The sequence below is a fragment of the Phycomyces blakesleeanus genome (genome assembly GCF_001638985.1).
Source record: "Phycomyces blakesleeanus NRRL 1555(-) unplaced genomic scaffold PHYBLscaffold_31, whole genome shotgun sequence".
Lineage (NCBI taxonomy): Eukaryota > Fungi > Mucoromycota > Mucoromycetes > Mucorales > Phycomycetaceae > Phycomyces > Phycomyces blakesleeanus.
In genome coordinates, this window is record NW_017265188.1 from 44,645 (window position 1) to 69,424 (window position 24,780).

At 35.2% G+C, this 24,780-nt stretch overlaps 8 protein-coding genes across 8 annotated transcripts; 3 read left to right on the top strand and 5 right to left on the bottom strand.

The window, feature by feature from the left end:
- Nucleotides 1–1,384: 1,384 nt before the first annotated feature.
- On the bottom strand, nucleotides 1,385–4,820 carry PHYBLDRAFT_151682 (hypothetical protein; the record flags this gene model as incomplete). The annotated part of the gene is made up of 4 exons (XM_018432724.1): nucleotides 1,385–2,618; nucleotides 2,698–4,248; nucleotides 4,339–4,521; nucleotides 4,624–4,820. 4 exons carry the CDS (start codon nucleotides 4,818–4,820, stop codon nucleotides 1,385–1,387), a joined length of 3,165 nt encoding a protein of 1,054 aa, XP_018285120.1.
- Nucleotides 4,821–6,249: 1,429 nt separating this feature from the next.
- PHYBLDRAFT_39951 (hypothetical protein) lies at nucleotides 6,250–7,244 on the bottom strand. The gene is made up of 3 exons (XM_018440137.1): nucleotides 7,184–7,244; nucleotides 6,554–6,987; nucleotides 6,250–6,409 (listed from the first exon to the last, which is right to left on the bottom strand). Exons 1-3 carry the CDS (start codon nucleotides 7,236–7,238, stop codon nucleotides 6,401–6,403), a joined length of 498 nt encoding a protein of 165 aa, XP_018285121.1. The 5' UTR covers nucleotides 7,239–7,244; the 3' UTR covers nucleotides 6,250–6,400.
- A 677-nt stretch (nucleotides 7,245–7,921) lies between these two features.
- PHYBLDRAFT_67222 (hypothetical protein) lies at nucleotides 7,922–9,633 on the bottom strand (the record flags this gene model as incomplete). Its single annotated transcript, XM_018441757.1, has 3 exons — nucleotides 7,922–9,198; nucleotides 9,364–9,565; nucleotides 9,631–9,633. The coding sequence occupies 3 exons, from the start codon at nucleotides 9,631–9,633 to the stop codon at nucleotides 7,922–7,924; spliced, it is 1,482 nt and encodes a 493-aa protein (XP_018285122.1).
- Nucleotides 9,634–10,085: 452 nt separating this feature from the next.
- On the bottom strand, nucleotides 10,086–11,713 carry PHYBLDRAFT_67223 (hypothetical protein; the record flags this gene model as incomplete). The annotated part of the gene is made up of 7 exons (XM_018441758.1): nucleotides 10,086–10,106; nucleotides 10,202–10,366; nucleotides 10,425–10,586; nucleotides 10,724–10,739; nucleotides 10,831–10,907; nucleotides 11,024–11,218; nucleotides 11,303–11,713. 7 exons carry the CDS (start codon nucleotides 11,711–11,713, stop codon nucleotides 10,086–10,088), a joined length of 1,047 nt encoding a protein of 348 aa, XP_018285123.1.
- Nucleotides 11,714–12,174: 461 nt separating this feature from the next.
- PHYBLDRAFT_174468 (hypothetical protein) lies at nucleotides 12,175–13,581 on the bottom strand (the record flags this gene model as incomplete). Its single annotated transcript, XM_018437254.1, has 4 exons — nucleotides 12,175–12,374; nucleotides 12,452–12,477; nucleotides 12,575–13,046; nucleotides 13,149–13,581. 4 exons carry the CDS (start codon nucleotides 13,579–13,581, stop codon nucleotides 12,175–12,177), a joined length of 1,131 nt encoding a protein of 376 aa, XP_018285124.1.
- Nucleotides 13,582–15,120: 1,539 nt separating this feature from the next.
- Nucleotides 15,121–15,991, top strand: PHYBLDRAFT_67225 (hypothetical protein; the record flags this gene model as incomplete). Its single annotated transcript, XM_018441759.1, has 2 exons — nucleotides 15,121–15,173; nucleotides 15,697–15,991. 2 exons carry the CDS (start codon nucleotides 15,121–15,123, stop codon nucleotides 15,989–15,991), a joined length of 348 nt encoding a protein of 115 aa, XP_018285125.1.
- Nucleotides 15,992–18,183: 2,192 nt separating this feature from the next.
- On the top strand, nucleotides 18,184–20,189 carry PHYBLDRAFT_78739 (hypothetical protein). Its single transcript, XM_018443386.1, has one exon. The coding sequence runs from the start codon at nucleotides 18,200–18,202 to the stop codon at nucleotides 20,093–20,095; it is 1,896 nt and encodes a 631-aa protein (XP_018285126.1). The 5' UTR covers nucleotides 18,184–18,199; the 3' UTR covers nucleotides 20,096–20,189.
- Nucleotides 20,190–21,788: 1,599 nt separating this feature from the next.
- PHYBLDRAFT_128279 (Serine/Threonine kinase CK1) lies at nucleotides 21,789–24,259 on the top strand. Its single transcript, XM_018429211.1, has 7 exons — nucleotides 21,789–22,171; nucleotides 22,265–22,375; nucleotides 22,526–22,674; nucleotides 22,796–23,030; nucleotides 23,118–23,288; nucleotides 23,377–23,540; nucleotides 23,721–24,259. The coding sequence occupies exons 1-7, from the start codon at nucleotides 22,039–22,041 to the stop codon at nucleotides 24,045–24,047; spliced, it is 1,290 nt and encodes a 429-aa protein (XP_018285127.1). The 5' UTR covers nucleotides 21,789–22,038; the 3' UTR covers nucleotides 24,048–24,259.
- The last annotated feature ends 521 nt before the right edge of the window (nucleotides 24,260–24,780 follow it).

The window sequence follows — 24,780 nt, forward strand, 5'->3', positions numbered from 1 at the left end:
TAATTTTTACCAGACCTCTTGAGAAAAAAAGAAAGAAAGAAAGAATGACATATATGTTTCATGTGTAGAGAGGTTGGGGGACCATTTGTAAACAGAAACTTAATTTATACATATCATAAGCTAAAATAATAAGAAAAAATGATAGCATTTCTTTTATAATATATCCATATTTATATTTTTATAGATATATAATTGCGTAAACTGTTTTCTGTTTTGAGGATACATGTATAAATATATGTTTGTATCTGCCAACCTATCAATATCATTTGCCTATTGTGTTTTCTGTTGTGCAATACACAATACAAATTACAGAAATTAAGGTACTACAAACCCCCAAGCTTTGCAAGCTGTAATATCGTGAGATCTTTGGATAACTAAATGCTGACCTATATTATGGGAATGTCAAATATATTGATTATCTTGACAAACCTTTGAGCGATTTAGTAAGCAATATACCAATACATCAATACATATATATAATGAATTCTATTGATAAAGTATTCCGAGTCTTACTAGTCTTTTAAAAGTAAACAGCTTAAAGAGAAACACAGTATTTGTCAGCATACTCTTACAAATATCTTCGCCGCTACACAGCCACTAGCCTTAAGATCATACACCAAAGCAATAAGATCCTTGGCAGTAAGTCTATACAAGATGATCGCATGCTTCTTCTCCTTCTTCTTTTTCTTTATCTTCTTTTATATATTAATATTATTATACTTAAAGTACCAGTTACCCAAATAATGTATCATATTACTTTGCTCGTCATTAGCCACAAAAATAAACCATTCATAGCCTGTCATCATAATAGCAATAGTAATATCTTTCCTTCCTTTTTTTCTCTTCCTCTTCCCATTTCTTCTATTTTATTCAACTCTTATCATATGATGTTTTTTTTTATTTTGAAAAAAAAAATTGAAAGACATTCATGACACCCTCCATGTGGTACATCATTCTCAGTGCAATGCTAAGCGTGAAATCCATCATATTCAAATGTTCTGTATTCAATAATATCTTGTGTTTAAAAAAAATCATGACGCTTGGGTGGCCATTAAGAAGAAGAAGAAGAAAAAACACTTTTCTCGTTAAAAGCGGCTATTAAACCGCAAAGTAGTTTTGGGCATTAAATAGATAAACTGGAGATTGTAGTGCATATTTTAATACATATTTCTTATATCACACCTACTGATTTTTCATCTGTTTTAGGAAGTAAATTCGTTATTTTTTTACTTCATTGGCTGAGAGTTTAGAAATAAAGTTTTTTTTTGAATTTTTAGCGTATTTTGGATGAAAAACTTTAATCCCCTCTGTTTTATGGGGGGTTTAACACAAACAGAGCAATTATTGGCCAATTATATTTTGTATCTGACAATGAAGTTTTTTTTTATTGAGTGAACAAATACTGGTAATTTGAAATCAATGACCAGTAAGTGCCAAACTCTGAAATGTTGATTATATTTATGGATCTTTCTTCATCAAAAACAAAGCCTAAGTCCATAACCTCTTTACATATAAAGGAATTATCAACGAGGACAGTTGTGGTTGGTAGAATAAGAGGATTGCTATGGAGATCCGTCAAGTTTCCAGGGAGCCAGGAAGGAGACACTGAATTTGCTTGAAGAAACGCATATTTTTGCAAGGTAAGGAAACCGTCTTGATTGATAATGATTTTTCCAATGAACAGCCCGTTCCTAGTGGAGAAAAGTCCAGTTAAGCCATTAACAATTTTTGCTTTGTTAATATAATAGCTGTCTGTGACATTCATACGGGCGCCAAAGAAATGTTTCTTAAAATCAACATTGTCTGCTTGCAAGTTTTTGATTTTGAATCCACTTTCGCCACGAACTATACTTTCTTTTTGAACGTCATTCTCTTTCCAAGACTTTTTATACACAAAGGATAAGCCATTGAAGATTTGGCAACAGATAAACTGTTTACCAAATCTTGAAGCAACATCCCGAGATGTATATAGTCGGTTAGTCATGAAGAGATGTTCACGAATGAACTTATTGAATTGTTCTGCGCTCTCCGTTTCATATTGAAGTGGGCATCCAAATCGTTGAACATCATCGAGCAAGTGGTGTAGGAGGTGGATTTTTGGTCTGAGAGAGAACTTCGGGGGCTTTGCATCAGTTTGACACAAGTGTTTATCCAGTACATATAAAGTATCTGTGAATTTTGACAATGTATCTCTGAAGACGTATATATATTGCTCGTAGTTCGATTCAATACCACGAAGATATATAAGTGAGCATAGTTGTCCAAGGTAAATAAAACATTGAGAGAACATGTTTATACGTACAGTCGATTGAAGGAATACTTTGCTGATAATTGTTGGTAGAACTTGGATAAGCTGTTTGTAATCCCTGCCAGCAAATGACCCGCAATGTCGAAGATTGTTTTGAAATGTTCTGGAATATGCATCCCGATTTCTACTAGACATGATAATGTTACCGAGTCTATCCCTTTCTGCTACAGTGAGAACTTCTTTCATAAAGTAATCTACTAGATACTTGATACAACCAAGGGGAACGGTGTGAAGAACTTCTACTGGGCAATCTGTAGTCGGATCAAAGGAATTAAGTCGAAGAAACTCTTCACTACCGTTGACTGAGAAGCTTAGTGTATCGGTTAGCATTTTATAGCGAGCTGTATTTGTGAGTTTTTGATTGAACAACATCGTGAAGATGAGTCAACTCCCTTTTTGCAAAAGTATGGGAGATTTTTGTTGTTGTTGTTGTTGTTGTTGTTGTTGTTGTTGTTGTATTTGCTGATTGTTGATTGAAGTCTTCAGGCATTGTTGGTTTGGGACAAAAGCATTTACGGCATGGATACTTCGAGTTTGTACCTTTGTGCATAGCCAGTTGTGAATGTCTAGGATTATCGGCCATAAGAAGGAGGAGAGGAGCAACAAGAAGAATATATTCATTGTGATCATATGAAAAAACTTCGATTCCAATCTCCAGTTTAACGAAATCATTGACAATTGGGCCCAGCATATCAACAGCTTTTAGATTTTTATCAGATGTACAGATAAAAAGAGTATTTTCTTGCTGACTTCTCACTTCCAGAGGCATTGCAGCCAGATACATTAAATAACTGTCAAAAACATTGTATTGCTTGGATTTGTTACCAGATGTATCGTCAGACCAAAGGATGATTGGCATGATAACCACTTTCATGTACTTGTTGGTGTTGTTAGATGGGTTAGGGAGGATTCTCTTAAATTTGTTGCTTGAATAAGTCTCAAACCAAAGATGAGAAATAGCTTCTGTAAGCCCATGTTGTTCCAAGACCACCTTTCCATTTGCGTCATATCCAGCAGTACAGCCTTGTCCTTGGAAGCATAACTCCTTTCGTATGCTGGAAGTGATAGTCTCAATTGGTATAAGGTATGGGCGGGTCATTGTGGCAAAGTTTGTGTTTAAACCGATGAATATGTCGGATATAGTCGCATTGTGATTATCGTTATAAATAACCGGAAAACATTCAACATAGATTATCGATTTTTTCATGAACTTATTTATCAGCCAATGCCCGTTCTGGTGATCCTTTACCAAGTCGCCGATCCAGAAATCTTGATTATTAAATGTTATCATGGGCATTTGAAGGCTCTCATGATATTTCCATTTATTGCCCTGGTTCAAGTGTAAGCGTTGCCCAGCAGTGAAGTCTGGAAGAGCAGACATTTGATTAACCATACCTGGGGTAGCAGCAAGATGTTTCAGGTATTCTGAAGGTTTATTCATGAAAAACGTATGTTCTTCACCCTTCTTGTTTTTTGCTATACATTTGGTGGGACGCAGAATTGGAATCTTTGACTTGATCCTTTGTTGAAAGTTAGAGATTCTGTCTGGTGCTGGCAGAACTAAAGGCTGACTTGTTGTTTCTTGCAATTTCAGCGTAATCTTCAGCATATAGATGATCTTTTTTACCATACGCTCTGAGCAAAGATCTTCATCCCCATAAAAAAAGGCATGGAGTAATCCCTCCAAAGTAGATTTAAATGGATTTGTCAGATCCGGTATATTTTCTACTTCTTCCATTTGGCTTGTTGCATGCTTTAATCTGTGAATGTCCTCTTCGACTGTTTCTGAAGTTCCACCGCTCAATTGGTTAGCAAAGCTTCTTGATAAAGGTAGAATGGTATTAAGCAAAAACACTTCATCAATATCTACGGGCGAGTTTTCGTTATCTTCAGCTACGTTGTCTTCTTCTTCGGCAGAGATGTAAGCATCATCACCCAACCTAAAAGACAAATACAATTATAACAATGTGGAGCAAGATTGGTAAGTATTGCATTGAAAATATATTTGGCTAATGAATTAATTTACTTACATGTTCTCAAACTTGTCTATATCAGATTTATAGTCTTGGGTATTATCTTCATCAGTGTCACTATCGATACTGACATTTGAATCATAATATTGAAAATCAAGCTCAGGATAAATAATTGATACTGAAGAAGAAAGGTCTAATGGTTCATCAACAATGTCAGAGCGGGTAGAAGCTGAATTAACTCTAAGATGATAATTACGTGATTAGTTATCAATATGTGTATGTGAGTATACAGATGAATGCAATTAATTTTCTTTTTTCCAAGAAAAAAAGCTTTTGAAGTACTCGGAATCAAGTTCTTTTGGGTGGATGTTCTTAACATGTTGGCGAAAAGTATTAAAGGTACGGATTTTAATATTTTCAGTACACCATGGGCAAGATTGCGACTTTCTGTTGTTACTAGGTCTAAAGTTTAGACGGCTTGTGCCTTTATTGTCACTGTCGCTTCTGCTGCTGCTGGTGTTGTTGTGGTTGTTGTTCATTTTAGTAATGAATTAGATGATTTGAATGCGTAATCGGAAAGAAGAGCAAGATAATTTAACAAATTCCCATTAATCGTTTAACATAACTGAAAGTCACATAATTGATAGCCGAGCCAAATTTACTTGAACATTTTTTCTTTCTTTCTTTATTTCGTATTATTTACACGGAAAAAAAGGTTTGTTTTGATTACAATAGCATTTACTCATTACTATTTTCTCTCTCTTTATATAGAAAGATTGTTTACTCTTTCACAATTGACTGTATCAGATTGCTGATAGAAATGACTTAAGGTATTATTATTTTTCAAAAGAAAGTCTACTCATTACAGCTTTGTCTTATTGATTTATGCTTGTTATAGGTAGCAACACTCGTATACCTCTGATAATAAGAAGAATCTGATTGGTATGTCTACATCATCATCAATCTTATACGCTATTAATACATATGATTTACTTATATTTCTATTCTATTTTCTCAGATTTTTCATGTGCTTTTACTGGTAATAAAAGGTATTTATTCTATTTTCAAGACTACGTATATATAAAACATAGCCAACTAACTCATTTAATTGTAGTAGGTAGCTCATCTACACATCTCCATCATAATCATTGCTGCTATTACAAGGCATTACATAGTATACTATACAGTGTAGTGACTTACATCATTAGTAGTAACAATATAAACCAATAAAAACCAATAAAAACCATTTTTTTTGCAACCAATCATGTAATCGTATTTTTATAAAATATTTTTTTCTGCTACCCCCCCCCCCATACCCCCTGAAAATGGCACCCCCCAAAAAAATGTCCTATTTTAAATCCCAGATGACCTTCTGTAACCTTGATACCAAAAGAGGCATGTATTTCGCTAAAACACAAAGAGTGTCGGAAGTGAAAAAAAAAATCGGTGGGTGTGATACATATAAAATATATAGACATGCTTAGAATTGGAGCTTCAATCAAATCCATATTTCGATTTCCGTACAATTGTTACACACGATTGTAATTTGTTGCATTGTTACATACTTAAAAATAATAATAATATAAAGCACCTTTTTTCTTTATAAAAAAAGATAAGATGATCGATTTTCAATTATGCAAGAAAAGACTGTAAAAGAATGAACTATAAATCTTAGCAGTTAATTCAATGTAATTGGTATTAATTCTCAAGGTTCAAATAACTAACAAGATTATTTATTTATTAATTTATTTGAATAGACATTTTAATAAGATTCAAATCTAAATAAATTTCTGATCTGCAACCAAGCAACCAACTAACCAAGTAATTAAAGTTAAAACAAAAATATTATTTACAGTAACAATAATAAATAAATAAATAAATTAGTCTTTTGTTCACTGCATTGTAAAAGTCCTAAAAAAATTAAGCTTTCAAAATCCAAGGCATAATTCGTAAATGATCTTCGTCGTGTTCTTAATAAGTTTCAAAGTAGATCAAAGAAACCACAGTTTTGTTTTGTTTTTTATTGATAATGTCGATAGTATGATAATCATGACAACCAAAAAATATATATATATATATGAAAAAATCAATTATTCAATTACAATACATTGAAAATAATTTATTTCTCCTATAAAAAGAAAGAAGAAAGGGTTTAAATATTAGATTCATTGTAATCGTTTACCACAAATGCTATGTCATATTCCAATACAAAATATATGTATCTCAAAACAATGACAGTAGCCCCCCTTCCATACTATATTTATATACTTACGGGAATTTCAACTTCACCGGCATCAATGGCATCGCACAAGTCCTTGGGGCTCTGGCCATCAACAGTGCAACCAACAGAGTTGGCAGTACCGAGGATTTCCTTGACAGTACCCTTGAGCTCACGAGCAAGGGACTTGAAACGCATGGTGCGGGCAACATCGATAATGGCCTCGAGGGAGACGTTACCACTGTGCTTGATGTTCTTCTCCTTCTTGCGATCTCTTGGGGGCTCGTTGAGGGCCTTGATGACAAGGGAAGAGGCAGAGGGAACAACGGAGACCTGAGCCTGACGGTTCTGGATGGTCAACTGGACAGTGACACGGAGACCCTTCCATTCCTTGGTACCCTTGGCAATATCTTCTCCGACCTTCTTGGGGGAAAGACCGAGAGGACCGATCTTGGGGGCAAGAGCGGAAGAAGCACCAACCTCACCACCTGTACTCATCCAAAAAAAATTAGTTAAATATGTTCCACATTTTGAAATGTACAAGTATAATGTACATGTATATAAATGCTTATGCATGCATATATATAAAAGGTGGTCGGTTTTGAAAATTTATACATATATATATATATATATGTGATATTTATTTAAACAAAGAAAAAAAATGAATATAGGTTCGTCATTTACCAGTGGCGCGAAGGTAGATAATCTTAACCTCAGAAGGATCAAACTTGGGAGGCATCTAGAAATATCATTTGGATGGTTGGTTGATTGGTTCGTTGGTTGGATGGATTGCTTTCGTCTTTAGTTGGTCGGATGGTGTCCACCTTACCTTGAAGTTTGAAAAAGGAAGGTACGATCACTGACAACTATGCGTATGGATTACATTGCCCCGAGGAAGAAGCTTAGGAAAAGGTAAAAAGTCCGACCGGAACACGAAAATGTTCGATGTAGTCCGGCCCGATTTTTTTATTTTATGTACTTTAACTTTTTTCTTTATTTCTTCACTTTACTTCTTTCTACCTTTACCTATTTCTTTTATGCATTTAGATATTTATTATTTATTTTTTACAAAGGATTTCTTTACATAAATTCCATTTTTTTGTTTTTGTAATACTTGAATATAGCTTTTTGTTTGATTTCAATGTGATAATAATAAAAATAGTATTATTTCATTTTTTTTTTACATTTTTCTATAGTTATGTGCAAGAGATGTACATATGGCACAGAAATAATAAAGAAGGGGCGGTGGGGCGCGTACTTGCTGTAGACAAAATGGCAAGACAGACATGCAAAACGAGTAAGAAGAGCAAAAAAAAAAGAGAGAGTGTGTGTGTGAGAGAGAGAAAAGAATTGGCTAAATGAAAGAACAGAAAGAATTAAAAAAAATAAAATAAAAAGCCCATGTACAAAACAGTTCTTTCTTTAATCCTTGCTCTTCTTCTCCTTCTTCTCCTTCTTTTCCTTCTTCTCCTTCTTCTCCTTCTTCTCCTTCTTTTCCTTCTTGGCCTTCTTGGGAGACTCTTCTTCTTCGGCATCGGGATCAGCCTTTCTCTTCTTGCCGGCAGATACTGCAGCAACAGGCTCCTCAAGCTTAATCTCATCCTCATCGTTATCCATACCGTCAATAACCTTCTTCATAACATCGAGGTTCTTGGCAGGCAAGGCACCGCTGTCGTAGAAAGCCAAACGCTCCTCAACCTGAGCCTTCAAGGCCTGACCGAACTTATCGGTAGGCTTATCGCTGAAACAATCGATACGGGAAGCAATGGTACACTTGTTGGCCAAATAACGCGAAATACGACCCTTGTTCTTGGCACCAGCACGGCCAATGAAAGAAGAGTGGTAGATCAAACCGTACTTGGGTGTGTTACCCTTGGTCTTCAAGGCGCGGAAAAGAGCCTTTTCGGCACCCAAGATCTGAAGGGTAGAAGCAGGGTATTTGGAGAGGTTTGTGAGGGAACCAGCCTGGGAGATCAGACGGGCACCAACAACATCACCGATCAAAGCTGCCAAGTTGGGAGCAACATAGTTCATCTTGGTTACCAGGTAGGTGTGGAGCTTCTTGCGGTACTCAGCCAAGTTGACAACACGGTCAGCAAAGTTCTGGATGTTGATCATATCGATGGGAGAAATGTCGGTACCCATTGAAGCACGAGCAGCGTCGAGGATCTGCTTGGCAATGGTCTCGTCGTCGTCGAGAACCTCAGCCATGGCCTCCAAATGTTCCTCAGACAACTCAGATTTGTTTTTGATCACCTTGACGAGCTTGGCGTATTTGTAGTTGTCGTTAACAATCTTGACAAGCTCGGGGAAGTGCCATGAGTACCATTCTCTCATGCGCATAGCAAAGGTGTTGACGTCCTTGTCCAATTGATCCAAAAGAGCAATGGCCTGGATGATCATGTTATCGGCACGGTTGACGTTGAACTTAACCTTAGCGCGGGAGTAACTGTGACCAAGACCAAGCTGGGCCTTCTCCAAATCACCCTCCTTCAATTGACCGAGCAACTTGTCGGCCCAAAGACGGATACCACGGACCAATTCCATAACGGTCTCGTCGGCAACGCAGTCGTAACCACACTCACCCTTGATAGCACCAGCCAAGTTCTTCTCTCCAACACCGAGAGAGAAAGAGCTCTTCTTGGAAGCCTTGGGGAGGTTCATCTCCAAGAAAGCCTTAAGCGAAGGGTTAACAATACCTATATTTTTGTAAAACAGTAATAATAATAATATTTATATGATTAGTATACTCTTTTTTTATATAAAAGAAACAATTAAAGTCAAAGCATATATATATGAACGAAAGGTATTATATTTTGACAGATCGATTTATCGGTTTTGTCGAGTAATAAACGAGTTCTTACCCTCGGAAACATCGTTGGCGTTCTCAAGGGCATCGGCGGCACTCTTAAAGGGAGCGAATGACTTGAGCTTGATCATCTTTCCGAACTTGGAAAGATCCTGGACGGTCTGCTGGACTTCGGCCAACTTGGAGCCAATCTCTTCGGACTGCAGACGCTCAAAGAGCGCATAGCCAGAGGCGGTTTCGAACAACACGTAGTTAACCTGGTTGAAGAATTAGTCTTTTTGTCTCTGAAATAAGTGCAGTTTCTCAAGAGCTTTACACATACCATGGTGGCAATGACGTGAAAGAAGAGCTGTCTTGAAATTTGTTGTTCAAGGAAAAAAAAAAGTTCGGGAGGACTCAATTTTGTGGCGTCAAAGTGACTGCCGAATTAACTTTCTTTGCGTGGACGGAGACCACAGTTGTGCAGTCCCATATAAAGGATGGGGGGTTTCTTTTTTTTTTGTATGAAAAATGGATGATTAACGAGAAAATAGGTTACAAGCTATAGATAAGACAGAGAGACAAAGAGAATAAAATAAATATAAGGTAATAAAAGACAAACAAAGAAGAGGGAAGTTAAGAGTAAGAGTAAGAGTAAGAGTAACAACAAAGACAATAATAATGATAATAATAATAATAAAAGGAAGAATGAAGAAAAAGAAAAACACGGAAACATAGAAGAGAAATGATCCTATATCAAACATTTAAGATTGTAGATAAAATGAAGAATATGTAAAGCTACGACAAAGCATCCTCTTGCTACAAAATTTACATATAAAAAAAGTACAAGAGGTATATTTAGGACACACAATACAGCCAAGAGGTATCACTATTTACTTGATTTCCTTTATTACCTTGCGCTTTCTAGGGTTGCGTGGTTCTTCTTCCTTTGCTACCCTGATAGTAGAGCGAGTTTTTTCGGAACGAGATGTCTGTTCTTTACCCTTCCAAGCATCCACTTTAACCTGAGATCCCTTGAGATAATGAAGAGCCCTCTCCTCTGTCGCAAACCGGAATGGCTATATATATACATTAGTACGTTTTTTGTATTTCTTAATATATCCGCCAGAAATTTACCTGAATAGGTGCTTTTGAATCCATCTTTCTCTGTCTCTTAGCAGCTGGATAGGATGTATCGTCGGATTGAGGAGCAGCTCGAGATTTCTGGGCTGGTGTTTGAGTACGCTGTATTTGTACACTGCTTGTAGAACGAGAAGATGTGGTAGGTGGAAGTGCAGCCTATAATACAAAAACAGACATTTGTGTAAGAATACTTGATTGATATTTTAATCAGGTATATGCTTTTTATTCTATTTTATTTTTAATTTGGCCTGTCCTGGCCTGTTCTGGTCTGGCTTGTCTGAAAGTGTACTTACTTGTTCAGGTTGATGTCTGCTTTGTCCCAATCCAATCCAATCCAATAAAAAGATAATATCGTTAGGGGATGTTTCCAAGCAATAAATTTAAACTATGAAATACTTACCGATTCAAGTAAGAGCGCTGGCGTGTGAGTAGAAAAGGTGACTTTGCCAATGTAGGCTTATGAGGTACAAAAGGTTGCTAATAGAAAGAAAGAAAACGAATAGATAGATAGTGTAAATAAATGAGACTTCTATTATTATTCTCTTTCTATGATGCCGAGAACTACAAGACAAGCTTCTTTGACCAAGGCTTACGATGTTCTCAAGTGTATTTTCAGTCACCTTGGGTGTAGGTACCAAGCCGTTACCGAGATTGTTCTCAAATATCTTGACACGAGCAGCCATGGGGATGTACTCCTCCCCTGGCCCAATCTCTCCTTTGTTTTCTTCAGCGCTATTATTTCGTGTAGGTCTGTAGCGAGGAATGCGAGATGCCTTGGGAGACCGCTTCTAAAATTAAAAAATTAAATAAAAATAAGCTTCTATCGCAAATATATATATATATAATATCTTAAGCCACTAGTATGTATTTACACTAGTATTGATGTTTCTAGATCGAGTAGAGTTCTCAGTAGCTGGCTTTTGCTCAAGGTGACGGTTTTGAAATGACAGAGTGGTGCTCATGTATGAGGGCACAGAGCGAGTGCTTGTATTGGTTCGTTTAGTTCTGACAGAGACAAAGTGTCTATCGATAGTTGTTGTCGGCTTAGGTTGTGTGGATACTGGTACGGGGATCCGGGTAGGTTGTTCATTATCAGGAGGGTTTATATTTTGAACAGGTGGTGCTTCTATTGTTGGTTGAGGCAAGGTCTGTACGGAAGGTTGGATATTGGCTTGGTTGTTAGAGCATCTTCCAGGACTTTCAAACAAGGGCATTGGGTTGGAATGAAGATAATGATTCTGCGACACGTTTGGTGATTGTATTTCATTCATCGTAGCAGACATAAAAGAGAGTGAGTGAGAGACCAGACGAGCGATATAAAGCTGTGTATTAAATCAAGATAAGAGACAAAGAAATAGAGATATAGAGAGAAAGAGAAAGCGTAAAAAAGAAGAAGACAAGGAAGAGAGAAAGAAAGGTACAGATGGAAGAGTAAGGCTGAAATGATGCAAATTTACAACAGTACACACAAGACAGTCCCACGTGATACAAGTGATTTCTGAATTTGATTTGATTTGATTTTATTTTATTTTATTTTGTATGGTAAATTTGGAGGTTCATTTTTTTTTTGGTTAGTTGGTTGCTTTATTGGTTGCTTTATTTTAGATATGAGTGAGCTCTTTTAATATATTTTTGATGAATAGAAAGCAAATGAGTAATAATGGATGATAGAATAATGTTTAACTGAAATTATTTTGTAAGGTATCAATCAAAGAGTAGATCATGTTTGGCATAATGTGAAATATCAAACTCTTTCTCTAGAGCGTTGTTTACGCAATTCTAGTGCCCTGATTTTCTGGACCTGCCATTTGTGTATAGATAAAGTGGTTGTCATACCAACAATCAAACACACACCAGACACACATAAACTATCAGGGTATTCATGAAGGACAAAAACTCCGGACAGATATGCAAATACAATGTCACAAATACGCATCAAGGCTCCTATAATAAAATAGAATATAATAAAAGAGTTCGTTGTGAGTAAAATTTAACTTGAATAAAGCAAGCCTTTGTATTACCAAGACCAGCAGGAACCATTTGTACGCTATATACATACATATATAAATTAGAGAAATAATAATAATGATAATAATAATAGTTAATATACCAATATGATATCAGATCACAAATATGTCACTAACCCTTGATTCAGGAAGCATTGACCTGCAAAAGAAAATAACGCCATCAATCCAAGAAGGGTATAAGATGACCAGTCTTCCTGCAGCAATGTGTTCGGGGGCATAACAAACACGCCTCCAATGCAGAGTACACATGAGATAACCGCAAAATACACCGAATGAACCATAAGGTGAGTTCCCTTGCCGACTTTTCTGACCGAAATGTATGCAATTGCTGACATTATGGCTCCTGCAACTGCGCACAAGATAGCAAAAGACCTTGCCATCTCATCCTCAGCTAATTGAGACGGGTCCATATTGTACACACCCGCAGTAGGATCAGCCACCGGGTGGCCCAAGGCATACTTTGGCTTCCACACTAGTATGATTCCAAACAAACATCCCACAGAACAAACACCATCAAATAAAGTGTAGGGTTCATTCAATACCAGATAAGAAACAATGGCAGTAAATGTCGGACCTAGAAAGAAGAGAGCTAAACAGACCAAAGCATGAATAAGTATTATTATTCTGAGAAGAAGAATAAAGAAAAAGAAAGAAAACACAGTATCCAATACATATGGACTTGTATCCTTACAGGTTGCTTCTAACATAGGTAGGCGGGTCAGACTGTAGAAAAACAAGATAAGGCCGATGGAGCCCACCAGAGCTCTGAAGAAAAGCCATTTCCGAACCCCGTATTTTCCAAGAGGATTTATCCCGAGCACTGCACAACTTGCGAGTGACAGTACTAGTTGAGTAGCAGAACGGGCCAGGACGATATCTACTATCGAAAAATATACGGCACTGATTCGGACTAACATGGCCATACATGAGAATGACATTGCAGACATGCCCATAATAATTAGCCCGAGCCATTGCTTTCGTCGCTCGGTTGGTTCTAGACTAAGCGAAAGATCTGCTGATTTGTTTTGAGAAGGCATCAATGAGGTAGCCTCATTCACAATCTGGACATTGGCACGTTTTGGTTTTTGAACAACGGGCAAGTGCTGCTCTGCCACATTAGCCATGTTTATTAACTAAGGTGTTCCGGTTGAAGGGAAAAAAAATATGTATGAAGAAAGAAAGAAAGAAAGTAAAAGCAAAAACAAGAGTAAAAGTAGAAAAAAGAAAAAAAGAAAAAAAGAGAGAAAGATACGAAAAAGTAAGCTTTGACAGTTGGATATGGGAGTGTCATGATAAAACATGTTGAAATCCAGATGATGTCACATGTTAATGTTTAAAGCTTAAAGACGATGGAGCAGTTATCCTTTACAAAGAGGGGGGGGGGCGTACTTTTTTCTTTGGACAAAGAAATGTTAGGGTAGTTGGCACATTATTAAAAGTTAACGATATATGTAATATGCATATATACATATATACATTTATAGGTGGCTTTCTCATCGAGACCTGTTGTTCAAAACTTCTATTATTAAAATCATAACAGATAGCAGGTGTGTATAGACTGTCTAATAGATCTTGAAACGATATGCTCTCCTTCATCAGATATTAATATACTTAAAAAAGCTACAATTATATGATTGTACCAACGCGTGCTAGGCGGGGGAAGAGGGCATATCATGAGTTCCACTTCTTGAACATTTCAAGGGTGCTTTTGTTTGTAGATACAATGTTTGTGGTTTCTGAATCATATAATGTCCATAATAACAACTTTGGAAATATCAAAGAATACAAGTACAAAGACAAAGACAAGGTCTTGTTCATAGCCATAAACAAGTTTGTCCGCCGCCTGGATTTTATTTATCTATTTTATTCTTCGTTACTACCCTAGCACAATTCTTATCCATCAAGTGGAACGACTCTACGGGTTCTTGGAATATCAAGTCTCACAACCAGCATTAAACTAAAGATATATTCTTCCTTTTTAAGGGTGATCGTTGTACACACTTATTCAAGCCCAAGAATCGGTCCGAGCTCAGCTATCACTGTAGTAAATGGCAGACATTACAACTCCGCGACCGTAGGAATTATACGGATTCGTATAAGATATACGGGACCGTATAATTCCTACGGTCGCGGAGTTGTAATATCTGCCAATAGAATATTGGCTTTTAGTAAATTAAAAGTATTTACAGCGAATACTATTTATTGGAGTTAAAATTACTTTTTATCTAATCCAATAAAATCGTTTAAAGTAGCAAAATTATACCTTTTTTAGATATCTCTATTCTTATAATTGGTTCAACAAATACATGGTTTTATATTGGAATTTTATAGTTTTTATTGATCAAAATAGAGAACCCGTTGGGATGTGATATTTTCAAAGACTGATAAAAAAGAATTATTAGTGAAACCCAGTCAAAAAAAAGAAAAACTCGACCACAGTTGATGAAAACATAAGTACTGTGACAAACATAAGAGAGATACATCTTAATAAACTCGGCTTTCCAAGACTTATTCTCTTAAGTAGATATATAGAGAGGGCTCTTGACTATATTAGATTTATGTTCGAAGGTGGAGAAACAAGCTGAATTCTTAATAAAAACTTGGTGATGAAATGGAGTGAAAAACTAGAAAACTCCCAATTTTTCACTCCATTTCATCACTAAATGGCCTCCCTCAGTAAAATTTTACATCTTTTCATTGGAATTTCAATCGACGCGTAAAGCAAGAGTGAGTGAAAATTTAGAATTTTCACTCGACAACGGGTTCTCTAATAATACAAGTTGAATATAAAGAAGTATGGAAAGAAGAAGTGCTATTTTTTTAGGATATTTAGTAACAGTTTAAGCTATAAATTTACTAAATAATATACATATATCTATTTCTATGTAATACTTTTTACATTTTTTATATAAAAAAAGGCTATTCTCTAAGTACTATGGTATTGATGAAGATATTTATATTGCTTAATTAATTCTTTTTATCAAAGAGTATAAACCTGTTTTATGTTAACATTGTCATGTCTGATTCCTACTTTTGAAAAACAAGAAGACAGATTCCCTGCGATTCTCTAAATCTACCGAGATTTCTAATGAGCATGTGAGCAATCTTGACAACCAAATTGTACTTGATGCATATATTTTTCTGTCAATTCTTCACAAGTTACTTTCTTTTGTCAACTTTACTGATTCGTATTTTATTAATACTAGCCTTGATAGCTATTAATTATGTTTCTTTTAAAGACATTTAATAATTCTAGACCTTGTGAAAAAAATAGAAACAAGTCCTTTTAGATGTACCAATCTAAATTGTTTGGAGAACATGGACGGGTCAGAGGTTATGCATCTTTGGTGGAATCAGGATGTTGCTGCTGTCCTGAACTTCCGACATATACTTAACAATCTGAGATATGATGGGACTATACCTGTAAGGTTCACCCGCGTCATTCGGATCGGACGTATCAGAAGACAAGCAGAAGAAGATCTCCAGGAGGGTCGTCGTTTGAGACAAAGACTGACTAGAATTCAAAGAAGATAGAAAATTTTGTCTTGGTTACCGCCTAGGACCCACCCAAGCTACCGCTGATAAGCCATTAGATTCAAATAACTTGGTATTTAGTTTTGTAATGGGTTGAAAAAGCTAAGAAAAAGATGTTTTGCTTTGACTGCAAAAAACATGGTGGGGTAAAAAAAAAAGTAGAATATAAAAGAGAGCGAGAGAGAAATTGGTGCTTAATTAAAACTCAAGTACAAGACACTTTAAACCCCGGAAAACTTGCAGCAATTCGCTAAAATCGCCTATTTTTTTCTGTAGGGTATGTTATTGAATGTTTTGCCATCAAATCGGATCATTTCAAGCTATTGGTACCTGCACTCTCCAATCCTGATTGGGAGATATAGCAAAAGCTTGGCTTGCTATGCAGGAAATACCAGTCATCAACAAGTTCTTATTTTACTCTTTTGAGAATATGGAGCCTATACAGCCATTATATATGTGCATCAAAACCCGCAGCTTACCAGTATTTATACCATCGCTTCCTCAAAAACAAACATTCTGATTAAATATTGTATAGCAAGATTTCTTTCAAATACCTGTGAATTGATTTATATATCTTACGACCTTTTTTTTATTGTTTTACCGTAACACTGTATTCATAAAAAGCTTTGAATTAATAAAAGTATGTATATCTCATATACTAACAAGTGCTGCGAGGCTATCTCTATAACCAGTCATTTATCTATTTGTGATGTGATTTTGTATATGGCGAGAGTGATTAAACAATATGATTATTAAGGAAGTGTCAGTGATTATGCCAAATGTTTATTATTATTATTATTATTCTTTGATTTTAAACATTGAATATATGCATTCTAATAAGCAAGCTATTTTTGTGCTCTATTTAATAAAAGGTATAGTTTGTACATATACATATATATATATATATATATAAGCGTGTAACTAAAATACATGCACATATGATCTTTGTTTACACGACAGACAAAATCATAATAAGGATGTGCAGCATGGTATAACACTCTGTCCAAATAGTACCCCACCCCTTGCTTTCCTTCCAAAACCCTGGGCGATAAGAATAAACTGATCACATATTATTTTCCTGTATAATAAAGCAGGCAAAGAGAATATATACATATATGTTAACTTTCATTGAATAAAAGTAATTTGAAAGTTTGTGCTGTTAAAGGTATATATGTTTTTTAAGTATCGGGTATTTTGCCAATACGATCCACCCTTGTATGCAATAAACCATACAATCACTAATGTTCATTGGTTTGAAAAAAAAAAAGAAAGATGCTCATAATTACCAGAGTTATCACATAAACATAATAAATAAATTCTTTATGGTTTATGAAAGGATTTGTGATATCCAATAACCATTAGTACTTGAATGAATATCTACTATATATCTGTATTAAATAAACTTACTCTTCTAATAGCAATAATACTTTTACTCCAAATATAAAATACCTTTATTGTATTTTGTTTATTTTGGGATTCTCGTAACATTGGAAGAGGTAGACTGTGTGTCTATACGCATCTATATTATGGGAAACATATCCTTATCCTTATCCTTATAAATAGCTTTTATGGGATAGACAATAGATAATTATAGCAGAAAGCAACAACAAATTAAATACCCAAATTGGATTGTCGTGTTCTCAAGTTAGTCTTGCGCAGCAGCACTTATCATTGAATACGCCCTGTGTACATATTAAATACAACTGAATTTATTTTCTTATTAAAAATAAAAAATAAGGATAGTCAAATGCTAATATGATATTATACAACTTCTGTAAGTTCACCTTTTTTTTTACAAAAATAAATGATTAAAACCTCTCACTCAAAAGGTATTAATATTTCACTATGAGTATATTTTTGCAAAAGGAACATTCTATTTATACCTCTTGAATTAGAAACAGAAAATAAAGATGGGTCGCATTGGTTCATATCAAAGTAAAAAGCCTTTCTCATTTCTTTAAAGTAATCTGTTGGTGTAAAAATAGACAAGAAAACTTGGGCTTGGGGTCATTTAATTACACCATTGACATATAAAGAATGTCCGTGTAGTTACACGCCCAATTCACAAGTTCGTTAACTTTGAGCCCCAGAGGCTTAGATCTACACAATTTTAATAGTACAAAGCGTAATTCCTTGATATTTACTGGATCGACCAAGTTCTTCTTTTATTTTCCCATTCATTTTTTTTTGGTGGTCATCTCTTCCCTAATGTTAACTACAGAACTGCCATTCGAGATCTTGACAGTCATTGCAAAATCACTTCAGCAGAATGACAAAATTATTTGTTCTACAGTTTGCCGGACATGGAAGACTCCGTTTCAAGGCTCGCTCTGGGATACGTTAACCATCGACAGCGAAGAGAAGTTAAATCAAATATGCGACCTATCAACTACTCGGCCAACAATATATCAACTAAACGGAAACAAAGTTCAAAGATTGGTTTTCAAAGCAAAAGTCCAGACGACCGAGATACAGTTCCACATTTTACAGCGATTATTTAAACAGCTAAAAGAAATCTCTATTCCGCATAATACTATGCGTGAGGATAGTCTTGGAAGTATTCCTGACTGGAAGCTCTGGGCAGCATTGACTACAATGCTAATATATATCAAAAGACTGAATGACGACGATCAGAAAGAGCAGTTGTTTAAGATATTAGCGTGCCTGCCTTGCTTAAAACATCTAACAATCCAAGACAGCATTTATTACACGTTACCTCCAGAGCCACGAGATACCTGGGAAAATTTGGAAAGGCTTCATGAAACCTTGCCACGGCTGGAATATTTTCACACCGACCTATTGTTTGGTTCCATACCAGTATCTGAAATATTAAAGATGAAGAACATAAAGCCAGCGAATACCACAACCGTAGTCAAGCTTCTCAACCTCAACATGGATATTGGCTGGATTATTTATTTCTCTCTCAAATATCCAAACATACGCACACTTAAAACCAGAAAACCATTCAAGGACACTGTACTTCATGAAGAACAGATACCCGATGCAGAAACTTCTACAATGATTTCAAGTCTATCATCAAATTTCCCTCATTTGAAAAGCATGGTCGTAACCCAGAAAGTACCGATGGGATTAGATTATGATTTCTTTTGGGAGACATTACAGACACAGGTCAAAGAACTCCAATATTTGGAATATAGTTTAGAGATATCAAAAAGAGCGGGGTTGGAGACACAGAATAGCGGGCCACACTTAATCCACTTTTGCTCGCCAACAATCCAAAACTTTTTTATTCAGCTGGTCGCATATTATTTCGATTCTCCCAAGGTTTTCCTGAAATTTGGTGCATGTCCTCGCTTGGTAACTCTGAAAATAGTCCATTCAGGCAGTAATCTTGAACTTGATACCCTCTTGGAAAGCTGTACATCATTGAAGGACCTTCAATTGTCGGGTGTATTTATTTCGCTAAGTCCAGAAGCGTTTAATAGCACACGTACGCACGGATTGAGATCGTTAGAGCTCAAAGGATCGAAAACAAGTCCAGTTACATTTAACTATCTATCATTATACTGCAGGGACTTCGATTGCATGATATTGTATCGCGCCAGAATATTAGGAAGAATCTCAGAGAATACAGGAGAGCTCTGCCTAAATATGCCCTTTACAGACTTTAAGATCCTCAGACTGGTGAGCACTATATTTTATGCTGTAGAAAACGAGGAAAACATATTTTCAGAAGAACCCAGTGGGTTCCATTCCTTGCAAATTTTGTCTATCGAAGAAACAGACCATCTACGCCGATCTAGAAATACGAAAACCGCAGATACTGAATCATCTTCTAGTGATGAAAGTCCATCACTACCTATCAAACGGACTTGGTATCATTACCACCGAGACGTTAAATTCTGGACCAGTGATGGAAAGACCCGGAAACTCGGGGGGAAGGAAAGGCAGATAACAGAAAAGTTCTTTGAGACATTTCTGGTTTCAAGTCAAGATCCTTTCAACAATGTTAAAAAGCATATTTTAGGAGGATTAGGTCTTTCCAGTAGATGGGAAGAGGATCTCTATCATGGATATTCATTACTGCGCTGTAGATCGATCAATGAAGCATTTATTAATGATATTAGTCATGTTGACTATTAATGCTTTATTTTTAATTTATCTCTATATCTCTATATGTATTCATTAGTCAAAGTATATTTATACATGTTAATTAAATAACTCTGATAAAATTCAAACGATTATATCGACAAAACTTCTTGTGTAATTTAATTATTAGGGAGTTGAAGAGCAGCTTGACAGACTTGGAAAAGATGTCTTAATCTTTGGCAACAAACCAAAAAGAATACTATGAATTGATAATACTTTATAAGTAATACCAAGACTCTTGGATACAAATGTCCATTGGGATAGAGGTTATAAAGAAGGGAGAAAACTACAATTCAAGTATTTGACTTTATTAAAATCACCCAAATCTTGGATCGGTCAATCCCTAGGATGTAAAGAGGAATATTTTATTGCAGAGATCAAACTTGGGAACAGAATCATTTCAAAATTCTCAGAGGTCATATTACTACAGAAAAAAAAATTAATTTCAAGAGTTACCAAATTCTGCTGATCAAAGATATACCAATTCTAGTAGAACATCTCTTTATATATTTTCTTTTAGGATTATAATCACAGGATTTATAACATTCCTTAAACTATTATTCTTGACGATAAAATAAAATACAATACAAAACAAAACAAAACAAAACAAAACAAAACAAAACAAAAGCGCGTTTCAGGTCTTGAGATTAACTTTTACTGTTGGAAATTACAGTATTTAAAACTCCGGGAGCGCAACTCGCACTGTACAAAAAAAGTTGCGTAAATACGTAAGTTTATTTTTAGAGCAAATACGGCGTTCTAATTTAATATGCGCAATGTTTTTTATTTTTGGACATATACTAAAAGTTTTTTTTTTTTGAAAAAGAAAAATTATAATTGACTCGCTCACTACCCCCATGGCTGTGCTTCCTTTTTGCTTGTGGTATTGTCGGTCTTTGATTTATCGGGTAAGAATTAAGTGTCCTGTCTCTTCTTATCCTGTCCTTACCATTCTGTCCCCCTTATATGTATCTTTATGTATGTATATAATATTTGTCGAACTTTACAAGGAAATGATGTACCTAAGTACATACATATATACACCTATGAATAACATCTATTTCACCAAGAGGTTTTCTTCTATATGCTAATAAAACCTGGGCTGATAATAAACATCTCCTTACAAGAATAAATAAATAAATAAATAAAAATATTATATATAAATATATATATATATTGTGAAATGAAGTAAGAACGAACCTTGATTTCTTTGGTGTTACAGAAACCAGAAACAAAAACGGATCTCTTGCCATCGCTCTACCCCAAAGATGTATAAAGCATACAAACAAATATAAGTATATACAAACACATAGTCATGTCATGGCACATCAGCCAGCCAGTCATTTAGTCAGTTATTCAGTCAGTCAGTTAATGAGTTAATGAGTTAGTGGATTAAGGAATCAATAGGTTAATATTGGCCCAATCAGTCAATCAACCAGAACAAAATATAGTTTAAAAGAAATAGCACAAAGAGGTTCATATTTCCCTCTCCCCTCTCTTTCTTTTCTCTCTCTCTCTCTTTTTTTTTTGTTTTTGTTTTTGTTTTTAATATTAAATTATTATTATATATTATATTTTATTATATTATTTTATATAAATTATTATTATTTTTTAGAAAAAACTGTATTTTTCAACACCTCATATTTTCTTGCTTGTTCTTATTAGTTTTTATTATTTGATTTTATTTCACTTTCTGTGCGTGTATCCTTATATCTATATATAATATACATACATACACATATACATACATATCTATATATATATATATATATGATATAGATATATAAGCACCTATACCTATACCTATATCTATACCTATACTTACACTTACACTTACACGCACATTTATACATACATATATATTTATATATATATATAATTATTATTTTAATTTTTATTGCTTTATTCTATTTCTTTACTCTTTTATTCTATTTTTGATGGCAGCCAATCCTCACCGGAATTCACAAAGCCGTGCAAGCTCTTCCATCATCTCATCCATCAATGTCGTAGGAGTTCATTACAAAGTCGGCAATAAGATTGGAGAAGGAAGTTTTGGAATTATTTATGAAGGTAAAAACAACAACAATAACTCAACACTTGGAATTCTAACACAAAAAATCAACAACAATGACAAAAATGACAAAAAAATAAAATGAAATAAAGGCACCAATCTACTCAATAACCAACTGGTAGCTATCAAATTCGAACCTCGTAAATCAGACGCACCTCAGTTACGTGATGAGTATAGAACATACAAAATCCTAGCTGGTCTTGGTAAGTGGTTTTCTTCAAAAAAAAAAACAAAAACAAAAACAAAAACAAAAACAAAAACACACAAATATTAAATATACATAACATATATTTGGTTTATTAACATTTTCATGTTCTGCCTTTCTTCTTAAACATACATATGTCTATATATAGGTGGTGTTCCAACAGCTTATTATTTTGGTCAAGAAGGTCTTTACAATGTCCTCGTGATCGATTTGCTCGGGCCGAGTCTGGAGGACCTCTTTGACTGCTGTTCTCGAAGATTTAGCGTCAAGACAGTAGCCATGCTGGCCAAACACATGGTAAATACAAAACCCAAAAATTTCAAAAAATAAAATAAAAACGAGAGAGTTAGAGAGTGAATGATGTGAAAAGAAAGAAAAAAGAAAAAGAGAGAGAACTGACTTCATATTTTTTTTTCAGGTGAGCCGTGTTCAAAGCATGCATGAGCGTAATTTGATCTATCGAGACATAAAACCTGATAATTTCTTGATCGGTCGTCCTGGCACGAGCAAAGCCAATACCGTCTATATGATTGATTTTGGAATGGCAAAACAATACCGCGATCCAAAAACCAAACAGCATATACCTTACAGAGAGCGTAAAAGTCTGTCAGGAACAGCACGTTATATGAGTGTAAACACACATCTAGGAAGAGGTATAAAACAATGAGAGCACAAAAGAAAAAGAAAGATGAGGACAGACACGGGAAAGAATGACAGAAAAATTGAAAATCGATCCTTAGAACAATCACGACGCGATGATTTGGAATCACTCGGACATGTATTCATGTACTTCTTGAGAGGATCTTTGCCGTGGCAAGGACTCAAGGCAGCTACAAACAAGCAAAAGTATGAGAAGATTGGCGAGAAGAAGCAATCAACTGCAGTCAAAGATTTATGTGAAGGATATCCAGGTAATACTAATATTAATAAAAAGAGAAGAAGAAAGAATCACATACATATACGGTAGATATTAAAACCATTCCTGAAAATATCGTATAGATGAATTCGCCATTTACTTTCAATACGCACGTCGACTTGGATTCGAGGAAACACCTGATTACGACTTTATGCGAGGTTTGTTTGACAAGGTGTTAAAAACGATACCAGATGCCGAGGATGGTGTCTATGACTGGATGCTCATTAAGCACAACAGTGGCTTGGAGGTAAGGTTTTATATAGTTGCTATAGTTTTAAAGACTGTCAAACAGACAGAAAATAGGAAACAAAATATATATATATATAAGATTCTAATACCAATACTAATATTATTACTACTACCTACTTAACCTACCTTTTTTACAAATACACACACACGTATATATATATATACGTGTGTATTACAGCCTCGGTCTCGTTATCGTAATGGTGCTGTAGCAGCTCTAAACAGCGCTGCCGCTGCTGCATCTAGTGGGAGTGGCGGCCAGAAGATCCGTCAACATTCCAAACATCGAGAATCCTCACGTCGCAACCCTTCCAGGCAAAGACTCGGTGGTACTCAAGATCCTTACCAGCGTTATACTTCACAGCCGATGACTATGAATCCTAACCAGAACTATCAGACTATGGAACACCACAGCCGAGGTCTTCAAGACACAGACTCTGCTCATAAGCGAGGGTTCTGGCAACGTTTAGTAGTCACCTTTACCTGTGGACTGTGTACTTGTACTTGAATCATCCAACTCACTCCAATTCTCTCTAGTTAACTTCTTCTTCTTTTCATTATTAGTTTTTTTTTCTTTTTTTTCTTTTATTGTGCTTACCCACTTCATGAACCGCTCTCTATCTATATCTCTCTCTCTTTACGTATATATATATATATATCTGTTTTTTCAATTGAAGAGAAGAAGGAAAGAGAAAAAAGAAATTAAGCTGATCATACCTCTTTATTATTATTTTTGCTATTCTTATTATTCTTATTATTCTTATTAATTTTTATTCTTATTCTTATTTTTCTTTATATATATATATATATATATATATATACGTATGTATGTATGTATACCTCTTTAATCATTAATGAAAGAGTATTATTGAATGGCCATTTATTCTTCTTATATGTGTGTATATATATTTTTTATTGATGTTTATTAATTGATATTAGTACTATTGGTACTATTATTATCCTTATTATTGTTGTTGTTGTTTTTTATTATTATTTATCATACACTTTTGTCTAAAATGTATTTGTTTCCCAACGACGTCTAGAATCTTCTGGTAGACATCGGGAACTACCAGTAGGAACATCTTCACGGGCAAGGATTGTGGTAACCTGAAGCTCTGCCTTGGTAATACTAAGTTCAGCCTCAAGATGGGCAACTTTGTCCGACAAACTCTTTTTTTGGGCCACCTCGATCTCTAGATTTCTAATGTATTCTTTGCTCTCTCCCAACTGTCGTTCCAAAC